This window comes from Eleginops maclovinus, chromosome 19, assembly GCF_036324505.1.
Source record: "Eleginops maclovinus isolate JMC-PN-2008 ecotype Puerto Natales chromosome 19, JC_Emac_rtc_rv5, whole genome shotgun sequence".
In the NCBI taxonomy this organism is placed as follows: Eukaryota; Metazoa; Chordata; class Actinopteri; order Perciformes; family Eleginopidae; genus Eleginops; species Eleginops maclovinus.
Genome location: NC_086367.1, coordinates 10,305,647 through 10,321,776, shown reverse-complemented (window position 1 = coordinate 10,321,776; position 16,130 = coordinate 10,305,647). Strand labels below are relative to the sequence as shown.

Below are 16,130 nucleotides of genomic sequence, written 5' to 3'. Positions count from 1 at the left end.
CACAAAGCTGCTGGTAGAAATGAAGCGAGACTTTTTTTAACATGAGAAGCTGTTAAAACTAGAAGGTATGCAATGTAAACACCACTCCCTCATTTATTCTTTAATACAGAGAATGACTTTGATAAGAAGCAACAGAATGTAATGCCATTATTGAATCTATAAATGTGAGCATCAGAGCCAAAGCTACATGTAAATGTACACTGTCATACCTAACAGCAATGCTAATGCTAAAAAACAAGCTAGTGCTAACTGCATTACTAATTGAGCATGGATTGTATAATGTAGGCAGTGTTAAAGACACAGATACTGTACAGTGATATGGAACGCACGGCATGCTGTATCTCCAATACATTTCAGTTTAAAAGACCCATAGGGCGCTGTGACTTGCATTTGTGATAAGTTACTAAAACACTTTTTCCCTTTGGTCTCCCTTCAAAAATCCCGCCACATCACACAGCAGACTCGTCCCAAAACAACAACATGACACTTTGCCGACCCGCGCTCCCTCCCTCCTGACAGAGAGAAAGGGGGGAAAAAGATGACAGCAGCTTTAGATCTGACATCAAACGCAGGCGAGAGAGTGAGAAAGAGAGAGGGAAAAAAAACGCTGTTACATCTCTGCCGTGACAGCTTGCTGGAAGAGCCTGGCAAACGGCGAGCAATTTCTCTCTCCTCTCGCTTCTATCTATCCATCTCTCCCTCTCCGTGTCTCTCTCTCATCAAAACTTGCCGCCGATTAGGATCTCGGTAAGCCATGCGCTTTGGATGGGATGCGAAAAACACACGGAGAAGCCAAGGGGTAAAACGCCAGGATTAAAGGGGTGAGGGAATATGGGGTGATATCGGCGGTGGTTCAAATAGATCGGCCCCCACGACTGCGGTGGCTCCTCGCCTCGCCTTGCTCTCTCGCTCCGGATCCACACACTGATACATCAAGGCCATTTCTCATTATAGCACGAGGGTAGGAGAAAAAAGAAAAAAGCTTTCATGATGCTACTTTAGAGGGAAAGACAGAGAGGGGGGGTAAAGAGTGTGGGAGAATGATAATGAAAGAAAAAAAGGGAGAAGAAATGCCAAGATAAAACGGATGACACACTGCTAGTATGTTATGGCGGAAAAAACTGAGAAAGATGGAGAGTATGTGTGTGAATGAGTGTGTGCACGAGATAAACAAAAAGGAATCAGTTAGAAATATGACACATAAATCAGCGGCTGATTTGAATCGACTACGAGTCAACTGTCATCGTACTTTATACGACCAATAAACACAGCCCTATGTATCAGAAGCAGTCTATGGGAAATAGGGTGGCTTCCTTTCAGTTCATACACTTAATGTAGCCTTTCTTGCAGTTTATTCCTCCACTCCTGGGGCTCTTCCAAAGTATCTGCTAAATTAAACAGCACACACCTCAAGCAGTGCCAATATTTGCGACCATTTGCAAATGTCTATTTATTCTATTCTTGAAATTGCTGCGGAGCTGTGAGGGGAGAAATGATGGAGAGTAAAAAACGATTAGTTTAGCCAAAAAACTGGAGCGGCCCACTTCTCTCTCCCCTCATAGATCAGCCTGGCCTCGCCATTTCTTCTCAATTACTCCTCCAGTCAACCTGCTTAAAGATTTTTTAGCTCGCCTAAATGCCAAATGCGAGTGGGTTTTTGTGTGTGACTGCGCGCATTAGCAAGAATGTCTGTGTCTGTGCATATGCTTCTGTGTGTGTGTGTGGGTGTATGTGTGAGTGAGAGCAGGATGCTTCGACCACGGGCTGATGCATGTGGCCTTTTTGCCTTCGGCATGGACGCCAGTCAAAACACAGACATACACTCTGAAATGAGCAATTTAATCCGTGTCTCCCATGGGACCAGAGAAAAGCTGTAAGCAAGTGGAGGAATGTGATTGGACAGAAACAAAAATACAGGAAGTAAAGCCAGACAAGGAAACATATGTTTCTTTGAGGCTTGATGAGGTCTGCTTCAACAGTAAAACACCCTCTCTCTTTTTCTCACACACAGGATATTTTCTCTAATGTGTATTTCTGTACACGTCAAACCTGGTGATACTTTGCAGTCATTGGTAGGCAGAACTGTCACTCACCGGGAGACTGGACGGGCGGTCCTGGGAGACGCCATCCTCATTGTTGGCCTTCCCAGAGTTCCCTGGGGCTGGACCCCTAGTGCCATACGTCTCCTGCTGGGCCTCCTACAAACAAACAACCAGACATTTTTATTTAAGATTGATGAATTCATAGGATTAATTTGACATTTTATTCACAATATTTTTAAGGTATCTAAGGGATTCATGATCAGTTATGTCATATAATGTCACAAACATCAGGACAAAAACATCTGAACACGCAAACATCAGCACACACTTCCCACCAATTCATTTCAACGAAATCCGGGCCACTAATCCTTGAAATAAAATGAAAAACACACACACACACACACACACACACACACACACACACACACACACACACACACACACACACACACACACACACACACACACACACACACACACACACACACACACACACACATTCCTATTGTTCAATCTAAGTCATTTTCTTTCTCTCTGTAATCACAAGCCTATCTAGTGTAAACCAATTTTCTCCCTATTGTCGGAGGTGTTGCCCTCTCCCTCTGCCTCCCTCTGTATCTCCCCCTCTTTTTCTCTCACTCTTCTTTTCATTCACCGCGGAGGTCGTTCCTCCATCATGTTAAACGTCGGCAGCACAATGGCAACTTGTTAAAGAGCTCTGTGTGGAAGGATTAGCGATAACTGATCGGCGAGACGTGGCGAGAGATCACACGAATGCTTGAACACACCACCAGACACACGTACACGCACTGCCACGTGTATATGTCACACACACACATACGCGGTGTGTTCAGGTTTTAACTTCCAAAATCCATTTTCCCCCTACAGTTTGATTCCTTATCTGTTGTGTGATTATACTGTAGTAGGTGGGCAATATCCCTGTCAGCTAGGTGATATAGTTTTATAGCTGAAGATTATCCTTCACAGCAAGAGATGTATCATGGGAAATTGATCTATTATTAGAGCATTAAAGGTGTCGCAATTTGTGCTTCTAGGGTGAATGATACCAATCCCGTACTTTTGAATATCTTTTATGAAATCTGATATTTGAGACACACTTACTCTAGCAAATTTGCATGATGCATTAGCAGCTGAGCACACAGACAAGAGTTAATGTATTCACTCATCCATTATTAAGAAAAGGGAATTTATTGACCTTGATTGCCCTAGAGTAGTTCCTCTTTCAAATCCACATTTCAATTAATAGCCAATTAAATAAGAAGCAATAATTACAAAAATGAAATGTTGAATTGCTTTGTTTCCTGAAATTATTCAGTTAATCGAGACATGTGGTGGACAACGAAAACTGCTGTTTAGCCCTGGGTCACTGAATATTTACTAACAGGTTTCCAGTTTCATATTTTTATTCACTGAGACCTCAAGTAATTTAGGATATCATGATTTGAGTTTCTCAGTGAATAGATAGAAATAAAGGCAGGTTAGCTACATTAAAAACGGTTCTGCTCACAGTACATAGTTCCTCATGTTTTTTTGTAGGAAACACACTAATAGAGAAAGACATAAAATGTTATGAAATATGACAAAATGTGTGATATATGTGTAGGTAAATAAAACATTGTATTAGTATTTAATAAACACATCTCAGTTTTGTATTGAGAAGAAGTTACCTGATATTGGCAACAACAACAGAAAATACAAATAACAAACATTTACTGTGTTGGTATGATCAATACCTTTAAACAGGACAAAAAAACCTGGTGATTTTTATTCTTTTTTTCATTTAATAAAATGTAAGGCTAGATTTTAAGCAAGTAGGCTAAAAAAGTTGCTAAACATTATTGTATATAAGGCCACTTTGTGTAACTGAATTATGTCATTGCATGAATACTAGGAAAGGGAGTCTTATTGCATGAATACTAGGAAAGGGAGTCTTATTGCATGAATACTAGACTCCCTTTCCTCATTTTCATCAAAAACAATAATCACAGAAAAAAGTCAGTCAAATAAATAAAAACATTGAGCAATAACCTTGCAGCAACATCTCCTTAACCTCGTCTGTAAGTCAGAGGAAACCCTGTTCATCCAGATGTGGTTGGATATCTGGATCATGTATCATACAATGAGTATGTGGGGGCAGAGACTCCACACAACAGGAACGCAGCAAAGAACCAAGGTGCTATTTTTAAAAACAAAAGCCACGTTAGTTTCCTCCTCAGAGCCCTGGGCAAGCCCTGTGTTTGTACACACACCCCCCTTGTGTTTATCAAGGGGGAGGCTGGACGCACGCCAAATGTCAGGCTTTTATTACATGGTCGGAAGTCCTCGTTTGAAGCTGAAACTCGGCTCAGACACAAACACACCTCCACAGGTAAATAAAGGCCCGGGGAAGGAGGGAGGATTGGCCAGAGGAGGACAAAATAGAGGGGAGAAGATGTGTTGTGGCTTTCTGACACACTCACACACACACACACACACACACACACACACACACACACACACACACACACACACACACACACACACACACACACACACACACACACACACACACACACACACTGTACAGTTCACAGATGAAAAATGCACACATGGACAGACAGTGGCTCACAGTGAAATGAGAACAGAAGAGTGGCTGCTGACCCAAGTCCAATATTTACTCAGGCATATGAGTCTGTAGTGTGTGTTTGTGTATGTGTGTGTGTATACTCGAGGGGATTTCCGTTTTAAGTGGGTCAAAGTGAGGTTAGCCTCATACTACTGTTTACACTCACGTTCTTACATCATCGCTGTCAACCTTAATATGGACAGAGGGGGAGAGAGAGAGAAACAGAGAGCAGGAGGAGGGAGGGCAGATGCTGACAGAGAAATACACAAGGTGAGATGCAGAACAGATAGAGAGGGGGGAGAGGGTGAGGGAGAGAGGGGGAAATGAGAAAGAAAGACTAGAAAAAGCGAGCACGAGGGAACATCAGAGGCAAATGAAGGAGTGCTGCGAGTGCATCCTTTCATTTGAGTTTTTTCCAGTCCATTGTCTCAAAATCCCATTTCCCAGCTAATTTAGAAGCTTCTAAAATACACTCCACTCCATACCTTAAGCCTTAGGCCACAGCTAATCCGTTTTTCGCACACACACACACACATACGCGCACACACAGACACGCTCATTCATCCTCCGTGCTTTTCAAAAGACTTCTTCTTGGCATAGTAGAAACGAATGAAGGATATTGAAGGCAAGCGTTTGAAGTACATGAGGGAATGCGGGAATCAAACTGTGAGTTAAATGCTATTAGACAGCTGTGTGGAGACGCAGTGTAATATTAGATTTGATTGAATAGATGACTGCTGAATGTGGTGTAATATATAGAGCTGGGGAGGCTTTATGCGGACACAAATCAATATTGCAGCTCCGTGTTAATCCCCGCCGCTCAGGAACGGGAGGCAGACGGTAGGGGGAGGCAAGTACGAAAGTTACACTTTTCAGAAAAACTTCATTTTAAAACACAATGTTACAGACAGGAACTGAGTTGTGTTGTAATCTAACATCTCTCATTGTGATCTCACATGTGTTTTCTCTCGACACCAGGTGTTATTTTGTAAAAATGTGGAACGGATTTTGGTGCTTTTAAGAAAAATGTCTGTCAATACATTTGTCCATATGTTATTCCAGCACACTATTTCCTTTCATCAAATGTTTTACAACAGTAGGAACTGTTAATAAGTGCATTAGATTCAACCGACTTTATTGCAAATAATACATTTTAATTATCGTATTACCTATTGTTCTCTTCATGGGAACAGTGCAGACTAAAGACACACAGCACCCAGGCTTCCCTATGTATTCCGTTGGTGAAATATGACATGTTTAATAAATGCCACTACACACACGTGACCACATTCGCTGCGGGACGAAGGGATATGAAATAAACATATGTTACTTTTGTCCTGTCAACAACACCTGACTGTCAGACCTGACTTGCTTCTAAACTGAGAAACTCTGACATGGCAACCTTCAGGATATGTTGGCAATAAATGATCATGACTATACCTCAGGAAACAAGTAATGCAACTTCAAAAGATCCAAAACAGGTTCCAGGATATGTTGACTAGAGGTATATATGGTAAGTGTTGTGTGCTGTGAGTGCTGACTTAGTTGGACATATGAAAGTCGTATGGGCTCGGAGAAAATCACTGCATTACTTTTGTTCCGGCTCTCCGTTAAGTGTGCAATGATCTGAAAGCAGAAATGTTGAAATGCCTTGCCTGTTGTTGTGGAAAATGACACTTGCGCACTTTTGAAAGTAGTCTAAATTATGTTTGTACTGTCAGCATGATGTTAAACTTTGTTAAAGACAAACACGAGCGGTCAAAAGTCAATTGTGGTATGGAACAAACCCTCTTCAGTCTTAGTATTTTCACTTTCAGGAAAATCTAAGCCACAATGCTGCTCCAAACTGTTTCCCTCAACCCTGACATACAATCAATTTGACACTCTCTTTCTTTTTCGGCTCACACCTAATTTAAGAATGTTGTACTGAGCCTTTTTGGTTGGTTGCACTGCACACTTTCTGCCTCTATGTTCAAGCAGGGAGCAAGGTGAAATGTTACTTTATCCTGTGAGTTTGATTGCCTCAGAAAACAGGCAGTGGAACTGTGGTGACAGCGAGCAGCATCATTTGATGCCACCACTTGACACACAACAGAAAGCAGCAGGAGCGAAATTCATGGCCATTACTTTAAGCTGATTTTGGCTGACATCTGTCGCAGTCTTTTTTTTCTCCAAACAGCGAGAAAAAGATGCGTGTGACTTCAGACTGTACTTTTTTTATTCCATTTTTTAACATGCTTGCTTTCTAATCCTTTTTTCCGCCGCCTTTGTCTGCTCTGGGCTATGTTGCTTTTTAAAACTTTGTAGTGCTTTCGTCACACGCTGCTTTTCGCTTTAATATAGGGGTCAAATGAATTTCTCAGCCGCTTCCGCTCACTCTTTTCTGTGTTGGCTTTGATTTACATACCTTTTTTCTCCTTATAACCAGAGGTGGAAGAATTACTCGGGTCATTACTTAGGTAAAAGTAGATTTACTCACAAAAGTATTAGCATAAAAAAATACTTAAAGTACCAAAAATACTCATTATGTAGATTGGCCCATTATGTTATCAAAGCTGGTAAAGATGCAGCTAGTTTAATTCCTTTGTATGCTTCAGTGTAGCTTGGGAATTTACTCCAGGTTTAAATCATTTTTTTGATTTCGATTTCACATACTTAATCGAAATCTGCAAAGTAACTAAAGATATTAAATAAATGTGAAGTAAAAATACACGATTTACAATATGATGTGGGGTACAAGTCCATGTAGAAATATGTTTTAAATACTCAAGTAATGTACTTCAGCACAGTACTTGAGTAGATCTACTTAGTTACTTTATACCACTGCTAATAACATTTCAATTTTGTTTCAACCTTCCCTCAACATCCCCCCTCTCCTCTCGGTCTGAAGCATCACCTCCTTCTCTGTCCATCCGCTCTCCTCATTAATCTCTTGCTTTCTCCACACCTCTCACATCCCTCACACTCCATCCCCATCTCTTTATTTATATCCATCACTCGTCCTCTTTTCTTTTCACCCTCTCCTCCCCCCCCTCTCCAGCCGTTCTCCTCATGACTACCAAATGAATTAGTCACCCCCCTTTTTCCGCTGCACCTTAGCAGATGCACATCTCCACAAAATCTGACGCTAATGCCATTAATATTCATTAAAAATTAAGCTTAATTGCGCGTCTTTAGGAGAGAGGCCCATAACCCCCCCCTAGACACCGACTAACTACGCGCACACATACATGAAGCATTTGACCACCACACTCTGCCACATTACCCCAAGGACAGCGAGTCTCTGATGTCCATTGGCAAGACCCTGAGAGGCACACACACACACAATCCTTCTCCCACAAACTGGGTCACTCACTGAGAGAAGACATAGTGACGGGGGGTCAGACAGAGGTGAGGAAGTGAGGGAGTGTGTTTCCTCTTTTATATGAATGTCTTTATTTACGTTTATGCTCTGCTCTCTACAGGTAATCAAAGTCAAAAGCAACTTTCATCTTGCATTCATCTAAGATGCCAAACAAAACAACCTTTAAAGAAAAAACCGCTAACAGACGTGTACAAAAAGCTTCTGTGCATCAGGGAGAGGTGGTGCTGGTGCTGAATGGTGGTGCTGGAGGGGGGGGGGGGGAGGGGAGGGGCAGCACACATCCATATTCAACACCCCGCATTCACACAGACTTGCAGATACGCACACATGCTCACACCAATCAGACCGACTGAACCGTAATTAAAGCAACAATCAGCAGCGAGCGCGAGCTACACCGTGTTCTGAAAAATGTGACAAATCAACATTTGGTTACGATGTGCTCGTCTCTCGTGTTCTCTTGACACTTACATCTTTTGATCCATTTCGGAATATTTGGAAAACATTGCAGTTACATTCTGATTATGTCAGATATGCTGTAAATACATTACAGGGCAGACCTACTTTCCTCTCCAGCAGGTGCCTTTTAAAACAGTGTGTTGGTTGGATGCCATGGAAATGATGGGCATTTATTCCAGGGTACGGTCTATTATTATCATCAAGAGGAAAGGTGACCATTAGAATGGAAGCAGCTGCTGTGTGTGGCTATGTGTATGCGAGGATTCCTGTGTGTGTGCTTATATATCCATGAGCTATGTGTGTGTGTGTCTGTTTGTGTGTATGTGTGTGTGTCCAGCCTATCTTAATAGGTCCATTTGTAGCAGGGCCTGTTCTAGCGCTGTGTCCTTCAGATTGGATTCTATCTCAGCAATCCCCCTGACCTTTAGCACAAAGAGAGTACAAGAGAGGAGCAGCGCACCAACCGACCGACACAACACACACACACACACACACACACACACACACACACACACACACACACACACACACACACACACACACACACACACACACACACACACACACACACACACACACACACACACACACACACACACACACACACACACACACACACACACACCTACTAGATATTGCCCATATAAACAGAAATGGCGACACAGAAAGCAATGTGCATGCAAACACACACTGATACGTGCTCAGGCCGTCCCTCAGGGATGATGTCAGATGGAGCCGACACTGTTAGCTGCAGATGCCGTTGCCAGGGCTTTCATTCTCATCCTCTACACAGGCTAATCAAATAAGAGCCAGTCTTTGTACCATCTTCACTTCACACACTCTTCGCAAGTCCCCGTCACCACCACCCCCATCCGCCCAGTCACTTCAATTGCTTTGGCTCACAGTTAAAGAGGACATCCTCCCAAACTGGTACACCCACATGACTTCAGCTAAAGCACGGAGGAACAATAGCGGTGTGTGTTGGCAAGCTCGACTTTGACATTTTTTTTTTGTGTTTTCTCTTTCTCTCTCTGTCTGTGAAGTCTGTATCCAAGAACAAATGTAGCGGCATTTCCTAACAAATGGCAGCTAAATTAGGCCCCCAGGGTGCTGTGCCGCTAACTACCGGCCCTCTTTTTTCTGAGCCATTATGATTGTCCTAACCGTTCCAAAAACACCTCTCCTGTTCTCGTTCATTTGCATTTGAATTGCAGTTCGGCTGTACAAAAACAAACATAAATCAAAAAAGGGAAAAAAGACGACTGAAAAAGAAAAGAAAAAACAGTGGCGGATTCGAGTCGAGCAATTAGCAAGTGTCAGTCAACGTGGAGGTAAAAAACACACCAAATTAAAAACATCTTCTCAGACACATTATCACATACACACACACACACCCCCTAGTTGACATATACAGCATATATAGTTTTTTTTTCAATTTTATCATTTAGTTTGTGCCTGAAAACTCATCAAGCTTAAGTGCTCGTCAGTGGTGGCCAATCACAGTGCGGCAGGCCCAGGGTTGCCGTGGCGATACGCGGGGACATTTAGAGGACTCCGATAAACTCTGCCATTTAAAAGGTTATGACAATTAACGCGGCTCTCCGCAAATTACCACTGCCAGACCTTTACCCATGGACGTCTCTCTCTCCCTCTTATCACCCCGCACCCAGCCTCTCTCCCTCTCTCTCCCCCTCTCTACCTCCTCCCGTCTCCCGCCATATGCCCTCCATTTCAGCAGCCTGTCCTCCCTCCATCCCTCGCACCCTCCCTCTTTCTGTCCACCCCCTTCCAGCCAGCAGCACTTTTATTATCCTGTTAATTAACAGAGTTCTTCACTTAATATTCAAATGGTGACCAATTAATGACATTGAACTTTGAGCACCCCACCCACACACACACCGTGCCCCCTACGCACGCACAAGACACACACACACACACACACACACACACACACACACACACACACACACACACACACACACACACACACACACACACACACACACACACACACACACACACACACACACACACACACACACACACACACACACACACACACACACACACACACACACACACACACACACCTTTCCAGCCACTCTCACCACGTCCTATTCGCTTTCACTTAACACACAGTCCTTCCTGACTCTCATTTCCTCTGTCTTGTCCCCTCAACTTCCCCTCCACCTCTTCGCCAAGGTGAGCTCCCATTTCCGTACGTGTGTGTGTGTGTGTGTGTGTGTGTGTGTGTGTGTGTGTGTGTGCACTGAGGGGCAGTCATGGTAATTGAGGCAGCAGAGCAAGTATACAGCAAGGGGGTAATAAAGCCAGGGGGGCAGGCTGCAGAAAGGCTCGACGGCCTTTTAATTAACCTGGTGTGATTAAAAGCGGGGGTGGCGGAGGGCGGGAGAAAGGGCCTGCTGCTGCAGTCAGTTTGGGGCGGAGGGGTGACTGACAGGAAATAGGAAACAACTGTAGGGAGAGGTAAAGGAGCCAGGGTGATGCTGTGCCAATATCGAGCACCCAGTGGTTTATGGAGGGCTCCCTCTAAATACCTGCTTATTACTTTTTTACAATATAAGGAACTAGAATATAGAATGGAGCAATGAGAGAGTATATTTTGTTTTCTTGAATTAAAAGTTCTTGACTTTGGAAACAGGAATTTACAGAACAATCATAAACTATTGTTCATCAAGAATCAAGAATTACCATTCAAGTCAAAAAAGAACAGCCTTCAAAGCCTTTAGCAAGTCCACCTTTTAACACCAACAGTCCCATAACAACTGGGACGAGATCACCTACAAAGTATTGTGTGATGCAGAAAATTCAAGAACAGCCACTAAATACATAAAAACATGTCTGATGTCCAGATCTGAAGACTTCATTTACAATGCACAATGGACACTGTTGCTGTCCAGTGCCTCTCCAAATGTGTTTATGTCAATTTGTTTTTTATTACTTCAATGGTTATATGTTTGTTTTTTACAGCAAAAAATCCACTGTCTCTCATAACAAAACATTAAAAAGCTGTTGTATTATCTTCAAAATGCACAAACAGCTCACAAAGCTCACTGTTCTTCTGGCATGTTAGAGATACTTGTTTTTAAGAGGACAGTAAAAATATGCTATGGTTTCATTGCAGAACATGATAACAATCCAGTGGCCTGTACTTTTTATTCTCTCATATAACAGGGCCAACTACTGTGAAAGGGCCACATTCAGTAGTGTATTTTTAGAATAAAATTAAAATAGCTTGAACCGCCAGCCTAAGAGCATTCGCCCTGCTGTAGTTGTTTAGTTCACACCACCTTAGGGTCATGTGATGTTGTGCTCATGAGCATCACTAATCCAAACCAATGAATCACCTTCCTTCAATGTAGGTCCCTGTAAAGTGAACGTGTCTCCTCCAATCAGCTTTGAGCTCATTGACACCTCCCCAGAGCCTCCTCCCAGACAGGAAGAGGAAACAGTTAAGGCCAATCGAGGAAACGACCGGTGGGATCAGTTTTCACAGGGGAGATTGGATAGGAAGGTTTCACTACAGGAAGTAAATGTCACAGAACGACTTCCTTCTTCAAAGACCAGCAGTCAAATCCCTTACTATAGACACAAATACTACTCAGAGCAAATTAACCACACCGTTTATATTATACTACAGATAAGTCAAGGCCGTATTCTGAGACATGTTATGCTCTCTGAAAAACAACTGTAACACACTTTGTCTTGGTGAAATATTAAATAGTGAGATCTCCATGGAATAGCTGATGAAAGCCAGCACCATGTTCTCACAGTATTATGAGGAGTTTAAGGCTGGCAGCTGGCCAGCGTTGCATTTCACCTCCTCCCCCTCCCCTTCTTAGTATCCTGTCATACTCTAGTGTATACTACCCAATAAAGCAAACATGCCATAAAAAATTATCTCCAAATTCTTGAAATCAGAGCTTTCTCATTTCTGGTTTTATGAGGTAGAAACGTATTAAGACAGTAACAAAATATCATGCACTTCAACTGTTATAAGTCAAGTGCAATATGGCCCGGGAAGAGGAAGAAAGGGCACCGATTTTCTTCTTTTAAGAGATGTGTCTCACTGTGTAATTGAAGCTAACAATAATACCAAACACATTAGAGTCGTGATATTTATAGGGTCTGTTAAATTATACTTCAAGAAAAAGGGAGCCCATTATATGGCATTTAAATATATTTTTCTCTAGTGTTTGTAACTGTAGTGAGTGTTTATTCAGTGATATGTTAGTGTACTACTAAGAAACAAAGTACTGCATGAGGTTAAAAAGCCTTCTCAATCCATTAATATAAGTCAATGTTAGAGTGTTTCTGCAAACTTCAACTCGCAGTCATCAATTTTAAAATATCTGCTGTTCTCAAACACCCACAGCACTCAAAAACCAGAAAAACACCCACATTTCTTCCCTGATGTTATTATATATTTTTTATTTTTTCGTATCAGCCTTGATTTCTTAGAAATGTCTTTTTATCCTGCTCTGCTCCTCGTAATCGGATGAGGTCACAGCAGTGCAATAGACTCAAAGAACGATGGCATTTTCACTTCGATTTGTTACAAAACCAGCTAATAGCGGTTCGTTGCAGAGCGAAAACTGTGTCAAAGGCAGCTGGAATGGTTCCATCAACTGGAGGATGTCCTCTGGCTAGGGTTAATAGGAGTGGAGTGGGGGAAAGGAACTGCAGAGAGTGCAGGAAGAGCAAAATAAAGAACTTTTCAGCAGAGTAATGCAGGGTCAAAAAACTGGGGTCAAAACCACAATGACATCCTAATCTGGCATGCGCTTGCAATTGTGTGTATGTGTGTGTGTAATCCGTTCCGTGCGGCTCACATCATGTCTCATTTCAGCCCAGAATCACAGACAAAGGTCACCATTTGACCTTTTCATAGCTCAGAATTGCTGCAGCACACTCGGCTGATTTGTGTACACACAGACACAGGCACACACACAGAAACTGATGGAAAGAAACACACCGAAAAAATAAAAGTAAAACATCGCTGAGCTAAAAACACACCGAATCTCCTACTTGTAATCTTTGCTCACAGCAGTGTTTAAGTTGCATTTCCAAACATGTTTCAAAATCTAAGACAGAGTCCTGGTTTCCTCGTTATTTAAATGTATTCTTTTATTTTCTGGTATTCTTTGCTTCTTTAAATTCCTCTCTTGCTGAATCGTTTAACAACTAATGCCAGCGCACAGGCTTGTTTTTGTAATGTTTAAGATGTCAAGTTTTTTTTAATGATCAATATTGTTTATTTTCAATAATTACTTGAACATAAACTGCCGAAATAAAGTGAGGGCTCGCAACTGGATTCTCATCTTGTGACAAAAGATGGAATTCGTGCTGTGTGCAAGTACACGGATGTATTCCAAAGATCTATCCAATTACTATCTATACATTTCCATTTACCCGGAGTCTTTTAAGTTTCATATGGTACTGCTTGTTGGAAAGAAGGTCATTTGGCTGTTCTTCTCCATTGATAGCAGGGTTTCTTGTTAAAACGTCAAAATGTATGGGAGCTGGGAGCTTAATATTCAAAGAGAGGATTTAGTTGGTATACAGTTTGATGGCTAATAGACAGGAATCAGGAGGTGTCGGCACATCTCCTGCTGTGTTGCTGGGATATAAAATGCTATATAGCTCAAACACATAGGAAGGACTTCTTGATTAAAAGGTAAAGACAGCGTGAAGCAGCATTGATGCAGTGGCTGCTGACGTTATTGTGGCTTTTATGCAGCGTTAACAACCATGTGTGCTGATTGAAACATTTTCCCTTAAAGTGGCGTGCATGCCTAACAATGAAAAACAAAGGGAAAGCAGCTCTTTGGTCACAACAGCAGTTGGCATGGAAACCAATAAGGGACCTATCAGCACAGGTGAAACCGGGCTTTGGCCAATCAGAGAGCTGGGGCAGAACTACCTGTTGTGTAAATGTCAGCGCGGGTCAATTGGCGCCACATCATCAGCAATGATGAAAACACACCATTACTGTCACAAAATGTCAACCTGGCCATGGATCTCAGCCTCTCCTAGTTAGGGTGAATAATGTTTGTGCGGTAGGCAACACGGTCTGTGTGTGAGCATGTTAAAGGGGGGGAATAAGAGTAAGTGCTTTTATTTCAGTGACAGACAAAAGGCATGCTGGCTGAAATGTTCACTCAGTGTGAAAATTACTATGCCAAGACTAACAATTTTATTTTTTTGACAACCTGCTTTTGTGTTTTCAATGGCTTTTTGCTTAGCTATTTGTCTTCATGTACTCATTATTCAAGACTGTCTAAAGAAAGGTTTAACTTCATCTCAGTAAATCACAGTATAACTACCTTGACAGATCCGACTACCCCCCTGCCTAATGGCATCAACGAGTGCAGATGCTTAAACACTCCACTCACATTTGTGAACCAAAGAGGTTTCTGGGCCAAATAAAGAGGATGCTTCTAATAAAGAGATGGTTTGCTATTCTTTGCATGAACATGTCTTTACAATCTAAATGCGTATAAAGTAAATGTAGCAACTCTACTGCAGCTTAAAGTCCTGCCTCCAATTTTCTTAAGTAAAGAAAGTAAAATAAGTGACAATAATACCTTCTGTTGTTAATTATGTCAGCAGCAGTTTAGTTGTAGCTTGCATTGTGGTCATGTATCTTTCCTTTTAATAGACTCTTAAGTATTGGAATTAAAAACTGTATTCCTTAACTGAAAACAAACAAGGTTTGGATATTGACTTATCAACCCTGTTGATGAACTACAACACTGATGCTGATCTTGCACAATTGCTTTTGACCTCACTCATGTCTCTTTTCCAGTTCTGCATCGTCCAGTCTTTTACCTCCCGGTTCTGTCTGATCTTTCCCTTCCTGTCCAGTTCTGTATCTCTGTAATCTCTTCCGTCTCGTACTGTTTTTTTCCTGCTCTGTTTTGTTTCTGCTCTGTTCTGATCCCGGGAAAGGCTGTTAGCCAGAGTCACTCCATGCAGGCTGATAGATCCCTCTGGCTGCAGAGTGGATGGGAAACACATGGGCAGCCTTCACTCAACTCTAAAACAACTGCTTGAACCCAGATCCCCAATGGAAAACTTCAACAGAACAACATACTGAAACTTGGCAGGACGAGCCTCAATCCAAATCTGCGCAACAGGCCTTTTGTTGTACTGAGGATTCTGGGTTCAAGCAGGCGAGTCTGTATGCATAGAAGATGTTCAATATTTGTTTATACTGTATCACTGTGGACTGGAATTGCATTTTAGTCCTGTCTCTGTAAGAGAGAGAGTGTATGTGTGTGTGTGCTGAGATGTTATGAAAATATATAGGAGCACACAGTGATATTTACCTAAAATACCTTCTTATAAATAATGCGAGGGAATAATGGGACCACATATACCAGGCATGTTGGACCACACACACACACCCACACACACTCTATCCCTTAAGATGATCTCTCCAATTTCAGCACCACTAAAATATTAAAATACAACCCATGGAAAAAGATTTGGATGAAATCCCTTTCTGGCTGATGTTTCAAATGTTATTCTCGATGTTACATGTGATCAGCAACATCTGCGCATCAATGTGGATCTGATATATTTATTCATATTTTGTATTGAGTTATGGTAATCGTTT

General features: G+C 42.0%; 1 protein-coding gene across 3 annotated transcripts in view; it reads right to left on the bottom strand.

The window, feature by feature from the left end:
* The window catches only part of arid1b (AT-rich interactive domain 1B), a 161,683-nt gene that overhangs the window by 103,148 nt on the left and 42,405 nt on the right, over positions 1-16,130 (bottom strand). For all 3 annotated transcript variants that reach the window (XM_063908161.1, XM_063908162.1, XM_063908163.1), the window contains exon 4: positions 2,094-2,198. In XM_063908161.1, the coding sequence (XP_063764231.1) occupies positions 2,094-2,198 (105 nt within the window). The remainder of the gene's footprint in view (positions 1-2,093; positions 2,199-16,130) is intronic.